The sequence below is a fragment of the Mauremys reevesii genome, linkage group 13, assembly GCF_016161935.1.
Source record: "Mauremys reevesii isolate NIE-2019 linkage group 13, ASM1616193v1, whole genome shotgun sequence".
Lineage (NCBI taxonomy): Eukaryota > Metazoa > Chordata > Testudines > Geoemydidae > Mauremys > Mauremys reevesii.
The window spans coordinates 45024216-45048975 of NC_052635.1; the positions used below are offsets into that span (position 1 = coordinate 45024216).

The window sequence follows — 24760 nt, forward strand, 5'->3', positions numbered from 1 at the left end:
TGCTGCACAGCCCGCTCCTGCCATCTAGCGTCATGCAAAGGCCCGGGCCAGGGTCTGTGCTCCACCCCCGCTGTTGTCTTACGTTTGCTCTCAGGCTGAGCCTGGCCAAGGGCCTTGGCTGGGCTCGGGTCTCAAGCCCGAGTGCCCTTTGACGGACGGGTGCCCTGCAGAGGATGCGGATGGACCACGGCCGCCCCCCGGGCCGACGCAGAGCCAGACAGGCCGTGGCTCTGGCTCCAGTCTCCTGCCTTGCTCCACGCGCAGGCCCGGCCCCAGTGCGACGGCTGCAGAAAGCCCCCAGCGGCGAGCGGGCCTGGGAAGGAGAGTGACCAGCAGGATTAAGAGAAGCCAGTTCTGCCCCCCACCCCGCTCCTACGCTAACTCACCAGCATCAGCGGCGCTGAACAGGTTCAGCTGGGGGCAGCGTTTGGCCCCCGGTGCTGGGAGCTGGACTCAGGCCTCAGGAGGAAAAGTCCTCTCGCGAGGGGCTGCCAGCACTTTGCAAACAGTTAACTGGGCTCAGCAGGAAGGGGAAGCTCTCTGGGGCACGGGCCAGGTCCTTCTGTGCTTGTACGGCACCCAGCCCATCCTGAGCAGGGCCTGCCCCTGAATGTTAAATAAAGAGAGATGATCCCCATTTCACAGCTAGCAAAACCCAGGCAGGGAGCAAGGCAGGAATTTGCCTAGGGTTACAAAGAGGGCCAGTGGCAGAATTGGGGGGAGATGCCTTCCGGCCCTGTTCAGTGCTTTAACCACTAGCCAATGCTCTCCCTGCTTGCTGGGGGCAGGGAACGTGCATAGGAGATCAATTGATCATGACCTGTTCGGTTCACTCCCTCTGGGGCACCTGGCATTGGCCACTGTCGGTAGACAGGATACTGGGCTAGATGGACCTTTGGTCTGACCTGGTACGGCCTTTCTTATGTTCTTATGAGGGAGATCGTCGTCTCTTGGAGGGGAAGGGTCATAAGGAGGAGCCCCTCCCCCAACAGTTAGTTTGGGTACTAACCTTAGCCACTGAGGCAGCCTGCGGCTTCGGGAGGGGAGGGACGTCGGATTGCCAGGGCACCGCACAGCGGCAGGGCGAAGGAGGGGGCAGGCGTGCAGAGGCAGAGAGGGGGTGGGGAAACCAAGGAACACATGAGGGTAAAGGGAAGGGACGGGGCAGGCTGCCGGCTGAGCTCCTCTCCAACTGGCCCCACTCACCTGCTCCCTGCTGAAGCCGCTCAGTGCACTGACTGCAGGGCTCTTAGGATCGGGCCCAGAGGGGCGAGCTGGAGCCATCGCCATCATGTTATCACACATCCCCCGGTGCATTGGCAGTGGCTGGGCAGGTTTACACGGGGGCCGGTGAGGAAGGGGTCCCTCACCCCTCCTCCGGGCAGACTGCGGTGCATCCCCCGGTGCATTGGCAGTGGCTGGGCAGGTTTACACGGGGGCCGGTGAGGAAGGGGGCTTTGCTGGGGCGATGATGAGCAGCCCCGCGGGGTCCCTCAGCCGCTCGTGGCTGTTGCTCCGGTGTGGGCTGGCTCGAGAGGGTAGTCACAGCCCTGGCCTGAGCCAGGCCCCCTCACTTGGGCAGGGTGGTGTCCTGGAACAAGGGAGGCTGGCTCCCTTCCAAGCGGACGGGCAGCGGCATGCTGGCCATGGACCACCCAGCCCTAGTGCTGCTTCTCTGACCTGCCACCTCTCTGGGAACAACCCCGGGGCTCCACGTTTATTCACCCGGTCCTGCTCCTAACAGGCTGGCTCAGGGTACACGCCATCCTTGCTGGAAGAAAACCAGCAGAATCATTTGCATGTCTAGAGTTCCCTCCAAGGCAGTTTGGGAGAGGTTCACTTAAAACGGATCAAGCGAGCCCCCAGCCTACAGGCTGGTGCTCACGCTATGGTGCTAAAAATAGCTGTGTAGATGTTCCCACTGGGGCTCTGAAACCTGGGGAGTGGGGGGCTTTCAACCCTGAGCTCCAGCCCAAGCGGGAACACCTGCACGGCTACAGTTAGTGCCTTAGCATTAGCCGGCATCTGTAGGCTCGGGCTCTGAGACCTGCTGCTGCAGGGTTTGGTTGGGTGTTTTTTGCAGTGTAAACGTACCCTGGTCTCTCTGCGCCTCAGTTCCCCATCTGTACTCCAGGGACACCAGCACTTCTCTGCTCCCAGGGGTGTTGTGAGGGTAAACTCCTTTATGCCTGTGAGACACTGTAGCGAAGCAGAGCCATAGCTGTACCTACACAGGTTGCTGCAAAGGGTTACTGTTGCTGCAGAGGGAGCGCACCCACAAGCAGCACCACAGCACAACTGGGAGTTGCACGGGATGCTCCGATGAGTCTGCACCACCTCTGTCAGCCAGCAGAGGGAATTCTAGTTTAGTGATAAAATCTGGTCCCCAGTCTGAAGAGCCATTGACGGTATTTTTGCAGCAAGGATGGGAAAAGATGGTAGTAAGATGGGACTGCAGCTCAGATAGGCCAGACCTGCGCTAGCTTTAATTCAACTGGCATAGCTAAAAATAGCAGCCAAGGGCAGAGGCATGGACTTCCACTCCAGCTGTACAAACTCTAGAAGAGAGGGGGGAATTCGTGTTTTCTAGATAAAATACCCAGAATCGGTAAGGGAAGAAGTTTTATTGTCAAGCTTCTGAGAAGCTGCAAACAATGGGGCGTTACACCCAAGAACTGAAAGCAGGCACAATGTGTTGGTAAGAGAAAATTTGTTATTCACGAAACAAACTATCCACTCCCCGACCATCTGGGGATTTTTTATTTATCACCATTAGGGCATTTCAACATTGGCTACACTGGGGATTTATGTATTTCCGAAGCTCATGGATTTGAAGGATTTTCGCCGAGGTTTTGTTTTGGTGTGTGGAAAACGCGCTCCTTTCCGATGCTGCTCCTTCGAGGAGGCTCATGTTTACATGTCAGGCAGCCAGTAAGTAAAAGGACGTTTCTTTCCGATCTCCGCTCACCCCCTATGATGTTCACTGGTCTGCGCTAGGCTGGCTGGGCGCTGCTCGAAGAGCTGCAGGTGCTCAGTGAATCTCAGACCAGCTCCTCTTGAACTCATACCGCTGGTGTAAAAGGGCCCACTGACTGCAATGGCATGGCACTCCCTAACTCCAGGGGAGAATTTGGCCCTTGGTGTTGTGTTTCTGACCTGTAGATACCTTGACCAACAGCCCCCTGTATATGTAGGGGCTTGGTTGCCACCAGTTAGGATGCAGAGTACAGCAATGGCATTGTCCCATGAAGAGCAGAGAGAAGGAGATTCATAGATTCCAAGGCCAGAAAGAACGAACTACTGTGATCAAACACTTTTTACTCCACAGGCCATGGACACACAGGGATTTGAACCGCTGCCCTCTAGCATCGCAAGCAGGAGCCGAGCCAAGCCCCAGTGCCACCTCATATACATACAAGACTTTGCTCAGCAGCCACTGGCTAGGGTGTCCCTGAATGTCCTGATGAACCGCTCAGCTGGTCATGTCCTCTGGTGAAGCTAATGGGAGCAGCTCTGCCTCCAGGGCTGGAGCCCTACCAGTAACAACTGGTTTTCTATAACTGATTAAAGGGAGAGCTCTGGTGCCTCTCTTCTAGAAGCAGGGGATTTGTTTTGCTGGTAGGAAGAGGACAGTAGTTACAATAGCATAAAGGCTGGTTTTACATCTAGGCAGCACAGCCTTCCCCTTAGCACCACGAGGCAACATCAGTTCAGCCCTGACCCCGAGGGAAGAGCACCACTTGCTGAGTCCCCAACCCCACCTCCTACAGCACTTCGGCTTTCCCTTGTCCTCTTGCAAGAATGATGGGAAGAGAAACCCGGCCCCGAGAGGAGATACAAGTGGTTCTCAATTGTCTATTCTTCCTGGTTTTCCAGGAGATGGTAGCAGCTGTAGAAAGTCCATTTCATTCTCCGCACCAGCCTGTTGAGCGCAGGTTGGAAGAACGAGGGGGAGAGAGCTAGTTCAAACCCATGGAATGTCAGGGGGATCTAAGATTGCCTAGACTACTTGTCACTATGGCTACCATGCCCAGCCTTTCCTGGTGCACTGGCCCTTCGGGAGATAGACAGCTTTCTTCCCAGCACCTTCCGGGGTATGAAGACAATATTGCATGTCAATGAACAGCCCCAGGAAAGCAGCAGACACCATCTCAGGTGGTGTAGTTGTAACCCACACACCTCCTGAGTGTGGTGCTCTGTCCCATCTAGTGGCACTGAGACCACTTAAAGAGAGAGATAAAATGAGTCTGCTCTACTGTCTTAGCTAACAGCCAATTGGCTTTTAGTTCATGCGGTAGAGGCTCATGCAGTAAGCGCCAGAAGTCCCAGGTTCGATCCCACCCCACCGACGACAAGTTTGTCAGCGTTACACAGTGCAAGAGGTTTCCTAGCAGACAAGAAGCATTTTCATAATCCGGGAGCCTCCTCCTACTCTATTACCCTCTTCTTTCACTGCCTGCTCACTGCCCTGTCCTTCCAAATTCCTAACATACAGACTCGCTGGAGCCAAGGCCCCCGCTGTGGAAATGTCCAACAAAGTTTTATTCAGAATGAAGGAGCAAATTCTGTTGATGCCACTCAGTTGATTTCAGGGCTGAATCTGACCCTCAGTATTTGCTACCTGGAACAGTAGCAGAGCAGGCCATGAACACAAGACGTGCCCCTCTCCAATCCCCACAGAGAAGAATAGGATGCAATGGAATGCCTGCTTCACCCAACGGTGGGACCAAGAAATCAGAAGGCAAGGAGTTTCCATGAAATCGGTGTTGCTTACTGGCTAGTACGGAGGTGGTGGTACAATCCCAGGTGCTCAGCACCCATGGGGAGAGCACCATGCACTGCTTCCTACTGACCCTATGTGTCCCAGTCCTTTGAGTGGAGAGAGAACAGCTTCTCCCAGCAGGTGATCAAGTTTTCCACTGTTCGCGCTATCACCTTCAGCTGCTTTCTCCTGTTGCCCTGGCCTCTGTGTTGCGGTTTCTCTGTAACTGTTGACAGACTCTTCTGTTAGCATGCAAAGAAAGAAAACCAGTCACTGCAATGAAAAGCTTGGCCTAGATACAGATGCCAAAATAATCCCAGCATTAGATATTGGCTAATTAATGCAGACCACACACATCTAGTATGGAAGAAAGTCACTTGGTAAGTGGAGAAGACACAAGATCTGTTCCCCAGATGACTTGAAATGGTTCCCGCCCCCAGGTATCAGTCTCCATTCATAGGCACAAGGATTGGCTATTGAGACCAGTCAGCCACATTCCCCAATGAGACGACACTAAATAAATTAGTTTCTCTGACAAACTGGGTGGAGGAGGGGCGGAGCCAGGGATTGCCCAAGACTGTGCCAGGTCACCTGAGCTCCTCGGCAGAGTCTTGCACAAGGGCATCAAACGTCTGAATGGATTCCCTCAGCTTGGGCTTTCCCCCACGGCTCTCCCAGGTGAAGAGTATCCATTAACGAACCCAGCACTAGTGCCAGGTAGGGAGACGGTGGCTACCAGCTTGGGGTTTCCCCGGGGCTCTCCCGCAGGAGGCGGCTAAGGGAATTCATTTCAGACAACAGAACAGCTCAGTGACAGTTCGAAGGCCTCATTTCTGGGGAGACCCTGGATCTTGCCCCAGGCCTGCACGTGCTGCTCAACAAAGACAAGGTGGGTGAGGTAATATCTTTGATGGGACCAACGTCTGGTGGTGAAAGAGACACGCCTTCGAGCTTGCACAGACCTGAAGAAGAGCTCAAAAACGTGTCCCTTTCACCACCAGAAGCTGGTCCCATAAAAAATATCACCTCACCCACCTTGTCTCTCTAATATCCTGGGACCAACAAGGTTACAACACTTAAACTTCTTAACGAATGGCTGCTATTTTTGGCACCATGCCAGCTGCGTGGCAGAAGAGAAAAGCAAGCCCCGACCTTGTAGATTTTCTTGCAGTTCTGTTTGGTCACAGACTCTGTGTTGCTGACCACCTGCATCACAGCCACCACTTCAGGATTCCTCCAGGGGCCTCTGACCATGTCCCTGAGAGACATGCTCATGGTGGAGATAGACAGCAGGATTTTCTGCTCCTGAACAAAGAAGGATGCAAAATCCAGATGTGCAGAGCCAACTCAAGCAAATAAAACTATAATTAAGTAGAGGAGCCAGTGCTTGCTTAATACAAGCTCAGGGGCCCAGCGTCTTAGATCACTGGAGTAAATACTGCCCTAAAATATAGTCGTCGCCCAACCTTGCCAAAAAAAAATAATCCCCTTCTCCCACTCTGTACCGTAATGCCCACTAGAATACAGCTTAGGGAAGCTGTTCTGCTGACCGCTTGGGGAACAAAGCATGAGGCTGTGGCCACAGGCAGTGTCACCATGGAAGTGATACGTTACCTGCCGCCCATCCACCTGCACCGCCACGTTAGCACTGCTGCTGCCTAGCAGGCTCCACCCCAGCTGCTAAAGAGACCTGCAGCCTTTCCCTCATAGGGCAGGTCATGGGCACGTCCATTTCCCTTTTTTGATGATTCCCCCCCCCCCACACTTTCTTTTGTATTCAAACAAGGGGAAAAGCCCTCGGTTATTAGCTACAACAAACAGCAAATTGAGGATTTTGCTGTTTGCTCTGTTCTGAGTTCCTGCCTCACAGCATTTGTGTAGCTAATAACCGAGGGCTTTTTAGCTACACAAAAGCTACGGGGCAGGAACTCAGAACAGAGCAAACAGCAAAATCCTCAGGTGTTAGCAATAAACCGTGTGAAAGGTGGGGTGACCAGATGTCCTGATTTTATAGGGACAGTCTCGATATTTGGGGCTTTGTCTTATATAGGCACCTATTACCCCCCACCCCGTCCTGATTTTTCACACTTGCTGTCTAGTCACCCTAATGAAAAGGGCACATATCGCAATGAACTGGTTAGTGTGTCTGTGCTCTACTGCCTCCTCCTGGATGGAATTGTAACTGCTCCAATAGCAAACGGCAGTCCGGAGTCCCCTGCTGTAGCCACGGAGCTCTGAGGTGCCCTGGTGTACAGCACAGTGACAACACTGGCTGTGGACTTCTCACACTAGGGTCAAGAGTGAGACTAGAACTTCTGAGAGTCACACACACTTGTGGCTGGGCTTTGTCTAGCTAGGGGAGTGTGTCGAACTGGCTCGAGAGTGAGCGTCAGTCACAATTTGGCCGTGTCTCTGATGCCACGAAATGCTGAGTGGCCATGGCATGAGGGTTAGTCACTGCTGGGCAGTTTGGGTGGCCACTCACGCATTCCCACAACACCTGGCTTGCCGGTACTTCTGGAATGGGGTGGGTGGGCCCACCCCTCCCGCGCGACTTTGCGCACGTGGGGCATAGGAAGTCGAGCTGCAGACACCATTTTGAAGAGTGCGCCGCTCCACCCCTGCTGGGGGGACCTCACACGCATGGCGTGCATGAGGTCACATTGCACAGATGACGCCATTTTGAAGAGCGTGCCGTTCCAGCCTTGCCGCGTGACCTTGCATGCACCGGGCATGCGAGGTCACAGCAAGAGTGGTGGAGCAGTGCACTCTCCAAAATGTCATCCCCTGTCCGATACTGGACAAAACCACCTCTAGTTTTGTCTCAGTCCCGGATAGGGAACAAACCAACCAAGAAGATGACTCTGCAGCTTAAAACCAGACAAATGGCCTGCCTACATGCATTGCAGGATGTCCTGATGTGTGACCCAGTATTGTACAGACTCACATCTCAGCCGTCCACTCTCTCTCACACACACAAACACACACATTCAATGGCCAAACCTGTGTGAAAACAGGAAGAGAACCCAGGTCACCCTGTTCCACATACACAGCCAGTGCTCATAGACTCATAGACTTTAAGGTCAGAAGGGACCATTATGATCATCTAGTCTGACCTCCTGCACAATGCAGGCCACAGAATCTCACCCATCCACTTCTGTAACAAACCCCTAACCTATGTCTGAGCTACTGAAGTCCTCAAATTGTGGTTTGAAGACCTCAAGCTGCAGAGAATCCTCCAGCAAGTGACCTGTGCCCCATGCTGCAGAGGAAGGCAAAAAACCTCCAGGGCCTCTGCTAATCTTCCCTGGAGGAAAATTCCCTCTTGACCCCAAATATGGCGATCAGTTAAACCCTGAGCATGTGGGCAAGACTCACCAGCCAGCACCCAGGAAAGAATTCTCTATAGTAACTCAGATCCCACCCCATCTAACATCCCATCACAGACCACTGGGCATATTTACCTGCTAATAATCAAAGATCAATTGCTAAATTAATTGCCAAAATTAGGCTATCCCATCATACAATCCCTTTGAGCTAAAGGGAAGTACTGGCTGTAAGCTAGCGGTACAGGGCTGATGACACACAGTTGAGCAGTCCTGATTTCATCTAGTACAGGATGCTGGTGTGTATACACACACACACACACACGCTGCAGAGAAAGCATTTACCTTGTTAGAGAGGCAGGCTGGGCCAGCTCTCCCCCTCCTTGGGGTTTCAGCAGATCGAGTCAAGTTTTTCTGTGTAAAATAAAAGGATTACAAGCTGCTCAGCTTTGGGCCTTTCTCCCCGGCTCCCCTGAAGTTACTATCCCGCGCTCCGTGCACAGCACAAGCTCTATGCGCTGGGGAGAAGAAACCCACTGAACTGAGAAGAACACCCCATGAGGCGCTATGGCTGGCTTGATGGGGGGAGAGTGTTCCTTACAGAAATCTCCTGGCACCTTTCATGGAGGTGGGCAGGGGCGGCTCCAGGCCCCAGCATGCCAAGCGCGTGCTTGGGGCGGCATGCCGCGGGGGGTGCTCTGCCGGTCACCGGGAGGGCGGCAGGCGGCTCCGGCGGACCTCCCGCAGGCGTCCCTGCGGAGGGTCCGCTGGAGCATCCGCAGGCACGCCTGCGGGAGGTCCACCGGAGCCGTGGGACCGGTGACCGGCAGAGCGCCCCCCGCGGCATGCCACCCTGCTTGGGGTGGCGAAATGGCTAGAGCCGCCCCTGGAGGTGGGGAGTTTGCTGTTGCCTTGGCAGCTGAATTCCAGTGGCACTCTAGGTGCGCGCTTCCCATTCACAGGGAACAGTGTTATATTTCACAATGCCTAAAGGCCCAGGTGGGATGGACGCCCTATTCTGCTGGGTGCTGTACCCACATCAGCGAAGCCACAGTCCCTGCTCCAAAGGCCCGATGCCATCTAAGACAACCTGTGCCGCATGGCCAGATAGCGACATTTTTATACCCGCCCGCCGGCCGGCCGGGGATTGTCCGCTCCACTCACCAGGTTCTGGAGCTCATCAAAGATCACGGCTTGGTATTGCCGCAGGATTTCCACAATGCTGCACTTTGCCTTGCCCTTGCTCAGCACCGACACAAGCAGCAGCAGCAGCAGCACAGCACAAAGGAGAGTCCTGGGGAGAATCTAGATGGGAAAGAACGACTCAGCTTCAGCATTGTACACTAGTGCCAGGCTCTGGAGACCTGCCTGCCCTTTGCCTTTTAGGCTGAAAGGAAGCTGGTTTCGCTTGTGTGGTTTAAAAGCAGAATGGTCAGCTGTACAGGGCAGGGTCAGCATGGACCCAGACTCCGGAAGTGCATATGGGGAGCTCCTATATAAGAAGTGGAAAGTATTAAGAGTGCACTGGACTGCAGTATAAATAAGGTATCCTTCGGGAATACATGTCCCCGGGTCAGCTAACCAGGCTGTGCAGCATTCCCGATAGATTTGGGCTTTATCACACCAGGGGAGAGGAAACTCCAAAGCTGAGAGGCCCACCTGGAGAACACGCTGCCAGCACCTTCCTTCTCCTTTTAGAGCAAAGGAGCTTCAGTTTCACCCCAGCTTGCTGCTCCAGCAGCATGGGAGAAATGCAGTCTTAGGTAGGATGGTCCCAGGCCATTTCAGGGTCAAATCCAAAGACTTCATTTAGAATTAACGGCAAGAACATCTCTGTCCTTGGAGAAGTGTTTTTGTGTGTCCAAATAAAACTGGGGGCAGCTGTCACGATGGGGCATAGGGACAGAGGAGGCCTGAATAGGCAGAAGAATGGCTGCTGTGTGGGAAGCCTATTTTGTCACATTTTAAAAAGGTGCTGAATATAAAATACAGGAGCAATAAAATCCAGTGAGACATGGTCTCTTGTGCAATTGTTCTGCGCCGGGTAGTTCTGCATTTGCTCCAGCTTTTCAAAAAGTTCCTTTAATCCAGGTGCTCCATGGTCTCACACAGGAACGAAACAGATGCTCTCGATGGCTAAATGGGGTGGGGGGGAAAAGCCTACGCAGCTCTCTGCTTGCACTGGTGCAGCACGGATCCCTAGTCAAACCTTCAGGCTTCATGCTTTCCACACAGTACTGAAGCCAGCCACGGCATAGCCCTGAAGCCAAAGCTTTGATATCTGAGACTGTTGAGTGGATGAAGTAAATAAATTTTATCTCAGTGCTTGTCCTGTCTTTGAAAAATCAATGATCCTCAGACGCGTCAAGGGATGGTGTAGGTTTACTTCCTTCTGCCCCAGCGAAGGGAGTGGAATTTCTATTTGGGTGTGGCAGAATCTTCTCAGAGACGCCAGTTGCACAGCTTGGTTTTCTCTGTACATTTCTCCAAGAGACGGGAGACATCACTCCAGAGCAAACTTCAAAACAGCATAGAAGATATAAATAACGCTCAAAACCATTCATCAAAATGCCAGCTTCGCTGCAAACGGAATATCCCTTTCCACACCGACACCGGCCAAAGTCTAAGGGTTGCTACTCAGGACGGCTTCCCCACAGGGGAAAGAAGGCCGTGCAATTTCACTTGAACTATTAAGTAAAGGACGCTTTCCATAAATATCAAATTCCGGAACAGAGCAACACTTGCACCATTTCCAAGCAGCTGGGATGGGTACTCCATTTTCAGTCCTTAATATGTGAAGAAACACAGTCTGTCGTTAAAAAGACAGGCTGGCTACACTCTCAAAGGCTGTGACCCGCGATTCTCACAACTCACGTGACCAGCCTGGTGGAGGGGTGCCCGTAAGAGATACACGCTTGTGGAAGGAAGACTCTAACGAACAAATCACGAGAACTGTTTTCTCTTAGTAATTGGCACTGCTCAGAGGTGGAAAAAGTTATTATAGTTACTCCACATGCCTGGGGATTAGTAATTCTCTCTCCAGGACAGTCTGAAGGCTTTGGCTCCTGCCCTCCTTACACACAAACAAAATTTCAAAAATTGGCATCACTTAATGTTTGTTAGTAGCATCCAGGAAACGTTCATTCTGGGTTTAGAAGTCACCTAGTTCCATGGAAGGACCAGGAGTTATTTGTAAGGTTAAGAACAGGTCTGTGAACTTTACAGCAGCTGGTAGAAAAACTCAGCCTGTTAAACTGTGCTTTGCATATGCCGGAGGCCAGGGGCTAATCTTTTCTTTCCTGGCCTTAATCCTCTAGCAAACACTGACAGATAAGGGAAATCACCGGTATTGACAGCACTTCCTGGTGGCACATGCTCTAAACTCAGCGCTCACCAGCTGAGGCACAGAATCTGCTCCAGCAGAACCCGCTTTGGTGCCCCACACAGTGTCCTGGCTTGCACTGCCCCGCTAAGTCACCCGGGGGGGGCTGACCCCTGTGGCTTGGGGGAGCGTGGAGGGCAGAAGGGGTCTGGCTGGCTCTGCCTTACGCAGACAAGCCCGAAGGAAAAGGATTTCAACACACTGCTACTTAAAGCCAGAGCTTTCCCCCTCCGCCAATGCCCCGAGTTGTGTGCGCTGCAGGGCTGGGATCTTCTCCCCCCTGCAAACGCGTCTGTCCCTGGCTCGGCTGCCCCCGATCACACCCGCCGGCTGCTGCTTTGTGCTCTTTTCACAGGGCTGGACGAGCCCCCAGTGACCCCCCCACTCCCCCCAGTATCTACACACGCCCACGCCGGCTCCGTGCAATGAACGGGCTGCAGCCATGAGCCCGCACCAGGACCGGGTCTGTGTGTGTGTGTGGGGGGGGGTCCCTCCCCTTTCCAGAAACCGGCAGCCGCTGTTGGAAAGCGGGAACATTTACAGGAAAGCCTGGCCCGGGGCGAGCGGGGTTTCTCACAGTCCCTGGGGGCCGGTGCTGAGTGGGAATTTCCAGTTCCTTCTCCTGGATCTAGCTGGAATCGGTGCTTCTCCTCGGGGGGGGGGGACCCCACGTGGTCCCCAAATACCCTCTCAGCCCCCCAGCGCAAACTTCCAGCGACATGTCAGCTGCCGCTGGCTGGGATCAGCCCCCTCCCCAGGGACACTCACCATTTATCGCTCGCGGTGCCGATCCCCACAGCTGCAAGTGCCCGCGGAGGGAGGCGCGGCGCCCGGCTGCATGGTCCCTCGCAGCCCCTCCGCGCTCCAGGATGCCCGGCGCAGGGGACTCGTCTCAACCGGCCGCTCCCTCTCCTGCGCTGGGCTCCCCTGCTCCGGCTGGGTCCCCGCATTTGAACTTGGCTCCAGGATCTAATAGTAGGAGTGGGAGGGGATAAAGCGCTCGCGGCTCTAGTCCCACCCCCAGATCCTGCCTGACTGGGGGTTATCCCAGCCGGAGACCTGCACCTGCCCTCCCCGAGCTGGAGGAAGGGAAAAGGGGGCGGGAGTGAAGCAGCCTCTTAAAGCCTTGGGAGGGGGGTAGGATGATTATAACTTGTTAATAGAGGAGATGGAGAAGAAAGGCTCTGCCTGGGAGTGGAGGGTCAGGGCTGATTTCTCTGTTCTACAACGCAAACCGCTGGGAGTCACGTCCCATTGAGTGGAGGGGGGGATTTTGGGGGTGCTCATGAAGCACCTGTCTGAAGAAGGTGCTTTTTGATCTGTCTATGGAGCAACAAGGGCAAGTCCCTTCTGGGTTTCAACTGAGATTTCAAACCCGGCTTGTGAACTCTTTAGGGCAGGGACCTTGTTCCATGTATGCACATTGCCCAGTCCAGGACAGGGCTACCATGCTACAGGTAATAACCATCTCCCTTCCTAAATGTTTCAAACACCACAAACACCTCCAGAAAGTCTCCTGAAAGCCAGTCTCAAACTGAAGCACAGGGTGCCTGCTCCATCAGGCATGCACCAGCTAGGTAAGGCTTCCAAAACGCTATGGAGCTACTACTGCTGAAGACAGCCATGCCTAAGCCAAGCTGCCAGAGGTTTGGAGATGCTGAAACAAAAGCAAGAGGAAACACTTGGGAGTTCTGCTTTGGAAATAAGGCATTGGCTCCATCCTTCCTCTCACAGAACCACCTTTTGGGGCTGAGAATTATTGCTGTGGAGCTAACTGCTGTGACCCCAGATGTGGCAAGCCAGACCTTTGGCTTTCAGTTTCTACTAGCAACGTTTTAATCATTACCAATTTCTGAAAGTGGATTGAAAATGGAATTAACCTACTTTAGTGCTCATAACTGCACTTTGTACTATAAAATCATGTTGCTAGACATCAATTTATAGAACTTAGTGTGAATAGCCAGTGTGAAATGGTTAAGACACTTGAGCACTATATACACACACAAATAAAGAGATTATAAAGGTACCTTTGGTGGCCTCAGATGAATGAGCTCAGAATCTTATTTGGAGTGTGATGTCAGCTAAACTTAATTTAAATTCTTTTCACCATGATTTTTACAGAACAAATTCTAATCTAAAGATTTCACAGCAACCAAAAGCATGCGAGGCATCTAGGTATTAATAAGAGACAGCCCATGCCCCAAGTTTACAATCTAAGTTCATACATGATGTAACAAAGATTAATGGAACAACAAAAAAGGAATGGGTTAACAGCAATAAAGAATTACTTGGCAAAAGAGAGGGCACAGAACCATGAAGCAAAAATGTGTGGCTTTTAGTAGGGTACCTGAATAACCCAACTCAATTCTTATAGACATCTTGGCAGAACTGAGCCTTCCAGAGGGATCTGAGAGGGGAATAGTCTGCTGGATCATTGGTTGAAGCAAGGGGAACTATGTATACTCAAGGACACCCCACTGAAGGCTGGATCCGGACATGTTTATTGTGCTCTATGTGCATATAAATAAAATTTACAGGTTCAAAAATCCATTTTCAAAATGTTAAAGACATCTAAAAACATTACGCTGGTAAAGGGAAGGGTCCATTACAAAAAAAAGCATCAAAAATTATGAGATTTTGAAAGATAAAGTGAAAGGTAGAAACACTGGGTGGCAAGAGGAATTTCATGCTCTAAAGGAAACAAATCCACTTGCTGGTACATAGCCCTCACATCCTGATGCTTTCAATACCCCATTCTGTGCCTCAGCACTGGCAGAGAGCACATTTACCCTGAAGGTGAATTTTTGCATTAGTATGTTGCTACATTTTATGATCTTTAAATAAAGTTCACTCCAATCTCACACAAAGCCTGAATGAATGGACTTTGTGTTGGGAACAAAGCAAGTGCAGGCGAGGATGGAATTCAGCCCTCAACCAACGGGCAGCATCCCAACCCTCCAAACCCCTTTCCTCTATTTTGGATTTTCCCAGGCATTGGATCCAACAGCCCATTCCAAAGCAGAGTGTAAAAACCCCACTGCAGGACTTAAGAGCCATAGAGGGCTTTACAGGCCCTCTGTACCTGGGTGACCATGAAGCCCAAGTTTGCTGCCCTGAGTACTATTGTATGTAGATTGTCTAGCACATTTCCAGTACTGTGGCACTTCCCAACCAAGAGGAACAGTTCCCTCTCCAAAGATTTTACAATCTAAAGAGAGAAAGGACAGATGAAAAGTCAGAGAAGGGACATCACCTGTAAGCAGGGGACAGGTCAGGATAGACCCCATAGGTACTCAATACAGTATGTAAAGGCCATTTGTTAATCTATGCAGTAGCCATATCGGTCCCAGGATATGAGAGACACACGGTGGGTGAGGTAGTATCTTTTATTGCACCAACTTCTGTTGCTTTAAGCTTGTCTCTCTCTCATCAACAGAAGTTGGTCCAATAAAAGATCTCACCCACCTTGTCTAATTTGTTAACATATTTTTTTCAAGCTGACCTCATGCAGAACCATTATTAGTTTGACCCAACTCTGGGAATCCCAGTTAAACTATCCCCTTATCTATAACCTCCCCACCCCAACAAACTAAAACCCCTGTCCCCAATCAGTACGGTTAACCCAGACTCAACCCCTGCATCCCCCATGCAGAGAATCTTCATTCTCCCTCTGCATCAGGCCCCATTCTCCAGCGACGGAAAGGAAGTCACTGTTAGTGGTGGAGAATCTCTTGGGATAGGGGAGGTCTTCCCTCTCCATGCTGCTTGCCCTAACAGCTACAGGCCTGAGCCTTTGAAAGCTTACAAGCCGACAGCACATAGTGAGGTATACTTTTCTTAATGAAGGTGCAACTGCACATGTTCTCACCAGCTACCTGAGAGAGAACACCTGGCTTCATTTTGCATTTATAAATCAGGAAGAAAAACTTTCATCACAAGTTGCCACTCCTTAAACAATGTGGCACTTAAAGCAAAAGAATATGAGAAAGCTTGGCAGACAGATACATTCCTCACATGGGCATCTTTGTAAGGAGTAGCTGGCCTTTCATAGGGTACCCATCCACTAGTCAGATCCAACCACCCTGCATTTACTCTTTGACATGCAACAGTCACTGCAATGGAGGAGATGGTGGTCAAATAGAATTCAATGCGAAACACAAGACAGTTGTATTTTATAGCATCCCGTTACATCTGTACAGTTTTCCAGGCAAGTGACAGGTTTTCTTCAAACATTCTATGATGATACATACTTAAAAAAAAAATCACTATATCCTAATATACAAATGCTATTAAATGAAGTTGGAGACATTTGTATCTTTCAGCTGGTGAAGAATAAAATAGATACAATCTCTCTGGAGGACATTTCTTTTCACTCAAAGGAGGATCAAGAGAATGAAAGTCACCCCTTTGGGTCAAAAAATGGCACTGCTCATAGCTTTAGACAACTTTACTCATGAACCTAAGACAACTTACAGGGGCTACAGACACAGAGATGTGCTCCAAGATCATCCCAGCAACAAGCTAGTTTCTCCATCTGAGTTTGGAGAAGTTTTTCATATCCATCCATCCTGGAGATCAGCTTCAGTTGTTAAAGCACATGGCTTCTTAATGGTTCTAAGAATAAGGATTTTTCCTTTAAAGAGCCTCGCGCTATTTTTACCATGTTGTTTTAACACTACTGCTGTAGTATTAAAATGAAATTATTCTATTAAAATAATATGCTTATATTATACATTTAAAAATTAGAGAAAATATCACTAAAAATAGGTTCTGGTTATTGGACTTCACAAAATGCTCAATTAAGAATAGTTTTCCACAAAAATCTGACCAGGATTCTATCCCAAAAGTTGAGGAGGCAGTTCCAGTCTAGCTTTGTCACACCAAACATACAGTTTTGCCTTCCATTTCTGCCACCTCGCCCTTCCTTCCACCCCAACATTCCAGGCATGTCTTTTAGCAATAATTGTTCTTTGGTTCCTCGTTCTTTAAGCCTTTGCACGCTTAAATATCAAGGAGACAGCTTTGTTGACAAAGAGTCGTCATTAAAAGGGCCAAACACCAAGAAACCGAAGGCCTGGTTGACAGGAAGAGAACTCGTGCCAGGGAAGACACCAGAGAAGCTGCAAGTCATCAGAAAGCAATCAAGTAATAATTAAGGTTTGAATTTACAGAATAGGTTCAGACATCCAAATGAGAAGGCCCATCAAACCTACACAAAATGACTCAGCACCAACACCTGCCAGCAATGTTCACAGAAGACATTACAACACAAACACATCTGATTATGCCACACCAAAGACTACAATGTGCAGTCTCAAGCACTACTGCAGGAGTGGAAGGGACTGTCTCCTCATCATAATATTTTTTTTGGAAAACCAGTGGTCCTCATTTGTTCCACCAACTTCCTTTGTTTGCTCTAAGCGCTGGCAGGGTTGAGGGTGTTGGAAACATGTATAGCAAAGGGGCCGTGTCCTGCAGGGGTGATTGATGCAGCTGAACACAGCATACTCTAGAAGGCATTTTTAATTTTGGCTGCCACAACTACTAGGATCTCTCCAATTTTTTTCTGCCAGTTCTCTATGTCCTTGGACACTTCACACCACAACTCTCCATGGCGGGGCTCAGCATTCTCACAGCGCTTCTTCACCTCTTCCTGCTGCTCCTACAGAGCAAGAAAAAACAACAGGTTGGGACTATCTTAATCCCACAATTCTTTCCCCTAGCTGAGTAAGACGGTCTTCAGATTCTACCATTCCTTCTAATGCATTGGTACATTGTGCTGAAAGTTAAGCGCTTATACAGACCATTAAAAAAAAAGAAAAAGAGGTGGAAATCAGGTTTAGGAATAAATGAAGGTTAAAGCTTGGCAGCAATGGCAACTGTTCTGCTTTGCAAAGCAGCCCAATGGGCTGCCAAATTATGTTTGGTTTTCCACCATCTACCTTTCCCCACATTCTTTACATAGTTGCTCTTCAACAGAATCTAAGATTTGTTTTGAGAGAACACAGAAAAACAGACATTTTGCAGTTATGAATCCAATATGGTGCTCTATAGCCTAGTCTTAGTACATTCTAGGCTGCCAGACAATGAAACTGTTTCCCTAGTCACAGTTCAGGCAGAATCAAGGCATTTCCTTGTGTTGCCTAGACACATCAAGCATATCGAGGGGGACTCATCTCACTGCAGCTAAGAAGTCTCACATCAGCTCAGTACCAGGCTTCTCATGAGCATTACATAGGAACTGCCACACTGGATTAGAACAATGGTCCATCGGATCTGGTATGCTATTTGCGGCTGCAACCCAGATAGATATTTCAGGGAATGGGATCAAAACCCTCATAAGGGGCAATTATCCAGCAACACCTACAGGGAAACTTCTTACTAACCCCAAGCAGTTAGCGGATGGCTTACGCCTTGAAGAATGAAGGTTGATCTCATACATTTTTGTATCAGCTAATGTAACTGGATGGCAAAGACAGGCTGCCAACTGTGTCGAGTTCTTTGTGCTGGTGGTTTTTGTGAGATTCACTCCTGGTGGACTGAGTGGAAATACCATCTTTGGAGGACCACACAGAAAAGTTAGTGTGCTTGGGGTCAGTGCTCAACAGTGCACATTTTATTGCATCTATTATTGGGGTAGCAGTTCCTAATTTTAAAAATCCATATTATTTTTCCATGCGGTGATATCTAGTGGAATTGATTAAGGAACACCAGAGCGTGCATGTAGAGAAAAGTGCACATTCTGCCTAAATGTACCAGAGCTGTGGCAAGCGTCACATGCACTGCTAACTGATCCTGAAGAGTTCCCCATCCTCTGCTTCAAAAACGGAAACTACACACTTCAGTTTAAGAATAGAAATGCAATGGCAGTGGGCATTCAATATGGCATTTGGCTTGACAATTACCATTTCCTGCAGAACCACAGAGAGAACACAGATGGGGTACATTAGACTGATGGTTGCTCTGATCTATAATCAAACACTAGGATTGCACACAATTGTTTCCCAGCCACGTAAAGCTGTCTGCTAAGATACAGAACCATTTTTGTTTAGAGCTTTGAGACAGCTGCTCTGAAAGGTTCTGGATTCAGAGAATGATTAAGTCATTTGTAGGTTTACATTTTCCTTTCGTAAAGGCAATCAGCTGGCAATTTCTGAAGCTGAAATCTAAAAGGTAATTCCATCTATTAACAATGCTGCTTTTAAAACACCATGTTTTAAGTCACACTGCTCATAATTATCTAGTTAGCAAACGCAGTCTCAGCCTCCCACTCCTCAGGCTGAGTGTACTGCAGAGGCAACATACTCTCTGCTAGGAATAGGGTGCTCTTAACGGCTGAGCAGTGATTTCTGTTGCTGATTAACGAATGGTGATGATAGGCTTCAAAAACAGTCCTGTTAGCTAGCGGAAGGTGGGGTGGGGATGCCGGACCACTCCCCAGGAGGTCACGGCTTCTATCTATAGAGAGAGACACACTCTCCTACCTCAGTGCCGTGCTGGAGCTCGAATTTGTAGAAGAAAGCCCAGGCATCCCCCAGGTCTGAATCTATCTTCACTGTTCGATGGAACCATTCTCGGGCCTTGGTTATTTTACGCTCGCTCCAGAACAACCTGTTGTGGGAAGGAAAGGGAGAAAAGCAGAAGTGAGCAGTTGGCAGATCACTCTCTACTTGCAGAGACAACAGGTCCCCTGACACTGCTTGAAAAGTTCAGCTCTTGGCTCTCCCAGCACTGAGGGGGCAGCTTTGTGAGAGATCCTTCTGCCTGGGAAGGTGGAAGAGGGACTACAGAAGTAAATGAAACATCCACTGTTTCCTTGCCAATTGCTGACTGAGCCTAAAAGGCTAAATTAGCCCCCAACCAAGGAAGGGAGCAGGGGGGAGAGTCAGATGTTCTGAAGAAAGAATGTTATTACACCTCTACCCCGATATAATGCGACCCAATATAACACGTATTCAGATAGAACGCGGTAAAGCAGCGCTCCGGGAGGGTGGGGCTGCGCACTCCAGTGGATCAAAGCAAGTTCGATATAACGCGGTCTCACCTATAACGTGGTAAGATTTTTTGGCTCCCGAGGACAGCGTTATATCAGGGTTCAGGTGTACTTCTTGAAACCCAGACAGAATCTTCCCCCCTCATTTGCTTACTGTCAGTCAACCATGCTGCACCAAATTCATAAAATGAGAGGATCATGCAGGCAATCTTATGTCCCACCCCCATGTTCTTAATGTTTTAAGATGATCTTGTAGCCATCTAACAAGCTATGTACAATCTTTAGGTATTTGGAGCTTATTTAAGTCTTGTACCTATAGAAATGTGTCCAGATTTACAAAGGCCAAGATCTGAAGCAGAACCCATCGTACTGTGCAGCAGAGCCATCAGTACAAGTGCACGTATATAGTGAAATACTAAAACCTACTGAAATAGATGTACATTGAAAATCTGTTTCAATGCAAAAGGGTAGGAGTGGGATTTAGATGTTTAAACCCCAACTTTTGCATTCACATTGCCTGTCGCCATTTCTAAAATTTGATCATGAATTTCAAAACTTCACCTCCCAAGAACTAATCAACTGTGTCAATATTTTATGGGTTTGGTTTCTGTACATCAAATAGAGTTCAATTAAAACTAGCAAGGTCTTTATGAATAGGAGGCTGTGTGATTGGCTAAGCTGTTAAGTTGTATAATTTTATGGTCTGATAACATGATTGTTTTTTAAGCCTTATGATACTCTTGATTGTTCGGTGTTAGATAAACTGTGATTTAAAGAGCAGGAACACTGATAGGAAACAGACAAAACACCTGCAAAGTAACAATTTGCAGTAACATTTCCTTTTAACAAAAGCTCTTCACAATCACATTACAGCCCAAGGTATCAGAGACACATACAGAAGACTCATTATGGGAGGCGGAAGCAACTTGTGCTGGGTTTAGTTTAGCTACTAAATAGTCTGAGCCTGTACCAGAAGGGGCCTGGAACCAGTTTCCCTAAAGCGAAAGTTAAAATTCTTCTCCTTTGCTGACAAAACTGAAGAAGTCAGCTGTCATTGTCTGGCAGACGCTAGTGCCATAGTAACTGGAGAGAATCCTGTATGATTTGCTTTGGCTTACAAGAAAAGTTGTGTAAGATTTGGGCACTGTTTTACACACTTCCTCTATTAAACTCTTCTGGTATTTACAAAAGAAAAAACAGCTGGTTCCAATCACTATTGCACTAAAGTCAGCCCTGCACTTGAATGGAGGCCCTTAACCTAAAAGAACAGGGAAAAAGCCATGAAGCACAGTGGATTAAAGTACTCGCCCTTCAACATTAGATAACTCAAAATTTGGTCTAGGCAACAAGAGAAAATGACATTTTAGTCTTGTTTCAATTCCTAAATGGACATTTGCCTGCTTCACAGAAGCAAATTCAGCACGACCAGCAACTTATACTCAGGAAATGCCCAAAATGAAACAGCCTGGGATGATGGAAGCAGCAGAACTGGAAAAGCAGAGTATGCCGGGTCAAGATTATGGGCCACTGGCAGAATTTGGGGACTAAGAGGGAAGAGACAGAGAGTTTAAATAGCACCTGTCCACATTAAACTGGCACAGCGGCCAGCACAAGCAGCCCCACGCTTCCATGGGCATGAACAACATATCCCCAAAAGGAAAAGCAATTACAGCTTGACTTCAAGTCTTTGTCAAAGTTATGTACCAAGGGATCCCATGCTAGTGATGTTTTCAGTGTACCTAAACCTAACACTAGAACAGATCTCAGCATGAATCCACAGGGTTCACCACTGCACTCCTACACTTCCCAGCTGACATTAGTACTCTGAGAAAAGGCAGACAGCTTGTGTTCAATCAAGAGAAAGAAGCTGATTTGCACTGATGCTCAGAGGCAGCTATACAGATGCATCAGTTGTTCCTGGATTTGAGGCATATCAATACTGTATTGAAGCAAGACCACGTGATACTGATCTGCAGCAGTGTTTTCATGGTGTATTGACCTTAACTTTTGTCCAGAGACAAAATGTCTACCTTTACTTCATTAAAAATAGGAATAGCTACTCACTTGGCTACAGCCAACAGGACGTGAGGGTCGTGCTCACACTTCTTCAGGGCGTCCACACTTTTGGTCTTTCGCTGTGGTCTTGCCTCAAGGAAAATTGCTTCTGACCATAGGATTCCTAAAAACCAAATAGGAAGATTCCAATTTTTGTTAAGTCAGAGATTAAAAGGCCACATTACCAAGAATAAATGAGCATGGTAGGTGCTTAAATCCAGAATGGAATGTGTCATTACTGCCTCAGACGTTCTGGCCAGAAGGGACCATCATGATGATCTAGTCTGACCTCCTGCATGCCACAGAACCTCACCCACCCACTCCTGTAGTATGACCACAACCTCTGGCTGAGTTACTGAAGTCCTCAAATCTTGATTTAAAGACTTCAAGCTACAGAGAATCCACCACTTATTTCAAAACAGGCCAGTGACCCATGCCTCACTCTGAAGAGGAAGGCAAACTCCCTCAGAGTCTATGCCAATCTGACCTGGGGAAAAATTCTTCCCTGACCCCACATATGGCAATCAATGAAACGCTGAGCATGTGGGCAAGAACCACCAGCCAGACACCTGGGCAAGAATTCTTTCTAACTCAGAGCCCTCCCCCTCTAGTGTCCCATCTTTGGCCAGTAGAGATATTTGCTAATAGTAGTCACGGATGGGCCACAGGCCATTGCAGGCAATCATACCATCCCCTCCATAAACTTAGCAAGTTCAGTCTTAAAATAAGTTAGGTTTTTTGCCCCCACTATTCCCCATGGAAGGCTGTTCCAGAACTTCACTCTTCTGATGATTAGAAACCTTCATCTAATTTCAAGCCTAAACTTACTGATGGCCAGTTTATATTCATTTGTTCTAGTGCCAATGTTGGCCCTTAACTTAAATAATTCCTCTCCTTTCCTGGTGTTTATCCCTCTGATGTATTTATAGAGATCAATTATATCTCCTCCTCTACTTCGTTTTGTTAGGATAAACAAGCCAAGCTCCTTAAGTCTCCTCTTGTAAAATAGGTTATTCATTCCTCTGATCATTTTAGTAGCCCTTCTCTGCACCTGTTTCAGTTTAAATTAGTCTTTCTTAACAATGGGAGACCAGAACTGCACACAGTAGTCCAAAAGAGATCTCACCAGTGCCTTGTATAATGGTAATAACGCTTCCCTATCTCTACTGGAAATACCTTGCCGGATGCATCCTAGGATTGCATTAGCCTCTTTCACAGTCGCATAATATTGGTGCTTCATAATCATCCTGTGATGGACCAACCTAATGCTCAAATAGCTCTCACCAAAACTCACTAACTTTGTACTGAATGCTTCTTTGTTTTGTGCTCTGCAGTATCAGCTGCTATTTCCTGAATACTGAAACTCCAGCTATGAGGCGCTTCTACAATACACACTCAACTTTCCTTTTTTTTTTGGTACTTCATACACTAGGTATGTGCCGACCCAAAGACAATGGGAACACTGCAATATAGAACTATCCTCAAACCTCTTCTGGAGACTCTGCATCATGCAACACAAATGACTGGTGTTATGTGGTGGCTATCTATGGATGCATCTGTAAGCAATGTTTGAACACTGTTATCCCACAAGTGCAGGTAAATGTTTTAATTGTACAGACAAATATCACACATTGCCTACATACTAATTCAGTTAATTCTTGAGTGCCACAAGGTGGGATACACTCATCAACTCTCTAGTGGTTAGCATGAAGGGATAAACGGTCTGGGGAAACTTTCCACAGTTCTCTTCATGCACCCAGTATATTTCCCAAGAACACTGCCAACAAATTATTAGAAGCAAAGCTAAAATGCCTTGAAAATATATACATGTCTAGTAGTCTGCTACGAAGGGGCACTTAGCATGAAAATAATAGACCACCCAAGGTCATTATAGACAGATTGGCGGTAGCAAACCTTGAGCCTGGTCTATACTACAAAGTTTTACCAGCGTAGTTGTTGGCTAGGAGTCCGGGGGAGGGCGGAAATCACACCCGATAGCCAACATAGTTATGCCACCAAAACCCTGGTGTAGATCCAACTATGCTGACAAAAGAACGATGGTGCAGCTATGCCTGCAGAAGAACTTCTGCCAGCTTATACTGCATCTGCACTAGAGGGCTCTGCCAGCATAGCTACACTATAGCTAGACAAGCCCACAGAGAACAACCAGGACCAAAAAGGTAACCAAATCTCTCAGATAGCCAGGAGTGAAATTGTTCAGTATGTAATTTTAATTGTACAGGACACACTACATCTATCTCTTCAAAGCGAACACGGCAGGAAACTACTCTCATGAGGAAAAACATTAAGAAGCTGTAAAACGTACCACCTGGAAGCAGTTGGAAGAGTCTGATAAGGAACGCTGAAGTCTTCCCAATGATCCTTACTGTACCCCGCTGCCAAACAGGCCAGCCACAGGAGGCCCAGAAAAACTGCTCTAAATGCCCACAGAAGTTTAAGGTTACACATCCCCAGATAGTTTTTCTTTCTTTGCCAAAAAGCTGAAAAGGAAATGTCATGCTCCTTTGAGCAGATCTTCTGCTTCACTTGTCAGCCAGCCACACCTGTGGAACACTCTAGAGCTGTGGAAATCTTTAGAAGTCTTACATCTGCCAGGATTCCATCAGGGGGGTCAGAGCAATAGCTTCCTGTAAGTGGCAGCCACGTATGCACCATAGGTAAGGCTACGATTCTGTCATGGATAATTTTAGTAAAAGTCAGGGACAGGTCACAGACAAACAAAAACAATTCATGGAAGCCGTGACCTGTCTCTGACTTTTACTCAAAATATCCCTGACAAAATGGGGAGGGAGAAGGGTCCAGCCCTCTGCCCCCTGCCTGGGAGCTGCAGGGGGCCCCGTCAGCAGTAGTGCCTGGGGAGCTCTGGGGTCGCCATGGTGGCTGGGAGCTGTGGGGGGTCCCACTGCTGACTGCAGAGGCTGGGCTGCTGTGGCAGATCCCCTGCTTCTGGCAGCGGTTAATCAGCTGCAGGGCCCCCAATGTCAGAGGTGTCTGGAAGTCAGAGATTCCGTGACTTCCGCGACCTCTGTGACATAATCGTAGCCTTAACCATAGGGTATGTATGTGTGTGTGTACATATACACACACGCACGCGCACACACACACTCTCTCTCTCTGTGTTCTGATTTCACTGATAGTTTAGAGCAATAATTTTCCCTTTGTGTCTTTCAAGACTTCTCCTTATTTGCAGGGTATATTTGTACCAGTGTAGAAAAGGCCAT

At 48.6% G+C, this 24760-nt stretch overlaps 2 protein-coding genes across 3 annotated transcripts in view; both read right to left on the bottom strand.

Moving 5' to 3' along the window:
• Positions 1 to 2631: 2631 nt before the first annotated feature.
• Positions 2632 to 12532, bottom strand: C13H20orf204 (chromosome 13 C20orf204 homolog). 2 transcript variants are annotated; one of them, XR_005588031.1, is made up of 6 exons: positions 12239 to 12532; positions 9748 to 10606; positions 9253 to 9393; positions 8434 to 8502; positions 5915 to 6067; positions 2632 to 5004 (listed from the first exon to the last, which is right to left on the bottom strand). XR_005588031.1 is itself a non-coding variant. In XM_039499549.1 (5 exons), exons 1-5 carry the CDS (start codon positions 12239 to 12241, stop codon positions 4855 to 4857), a joined length of 516 nt encoding a protein of 171 aa, XP_039355483.1. In that variant the 5' UTR covers positions 12242 to 12532; the 3' UTR covers positions 2636 to 4854. The 2 variants fall into 2 exon arrangements, 1 of the variants encoding a protein (XP_039355483.1); XM_039499549.1 differs by lacking the exon at positions 9748 to 10606 and having other exon boundaries at positions 2636 to 5004.
• A 4364-nt stretch (positions 12533 to 16896) lies between these two features.
• PRPF6 (pre-mRNA processing factor 6) overlaps positions 16897 to 24760 on the bottom strand; it is a 32999-nt gene continuing 25135 nt past the window's right edge. Inside the window, exons 19-21 of the mRNA XM_039498162.1 lie at positions 21528 to 21642; positions 18955 to 19081; positions 16897 to 17132 (exon numbers count right to left, since the gene is read on the bottom strand). Coding sequence (XP_039354096.1) covers positions 16980 to 17132; positions 18955 to 19081; positions 21528 to 21642 — 395 coding nt within the window. The 3' untranslated portion in view covers positions 16897 to 16979. The remainder of the gene's footprint in view (positions 17133 to 18954; positions 19082 to 21527; positions 21643 to 24760) is intronic.

What these genes read in the sequence shown, in the direction of transcription:
- C13H20orf204 (XM_039499549.1), bottom strand. An exon ending in TTGATGAGCTCCAGAACCTG is followed by an intron (nt 8,503 to 9,252) that starts GTGAGTGGAGCG and finishes TATTTTACACAG; the next exon opens with AAAAACTTGACTCGATCTGC. An exon ending in CAGCCTGCCTCTCTAACAAG is followed by an intron (nt 6,068 to 8,433) that starts GTAAATGCTTTC and finishes TTCTTTGTTCAG; the next exon opens with GAGCAGAAAATCCTGCTGTC.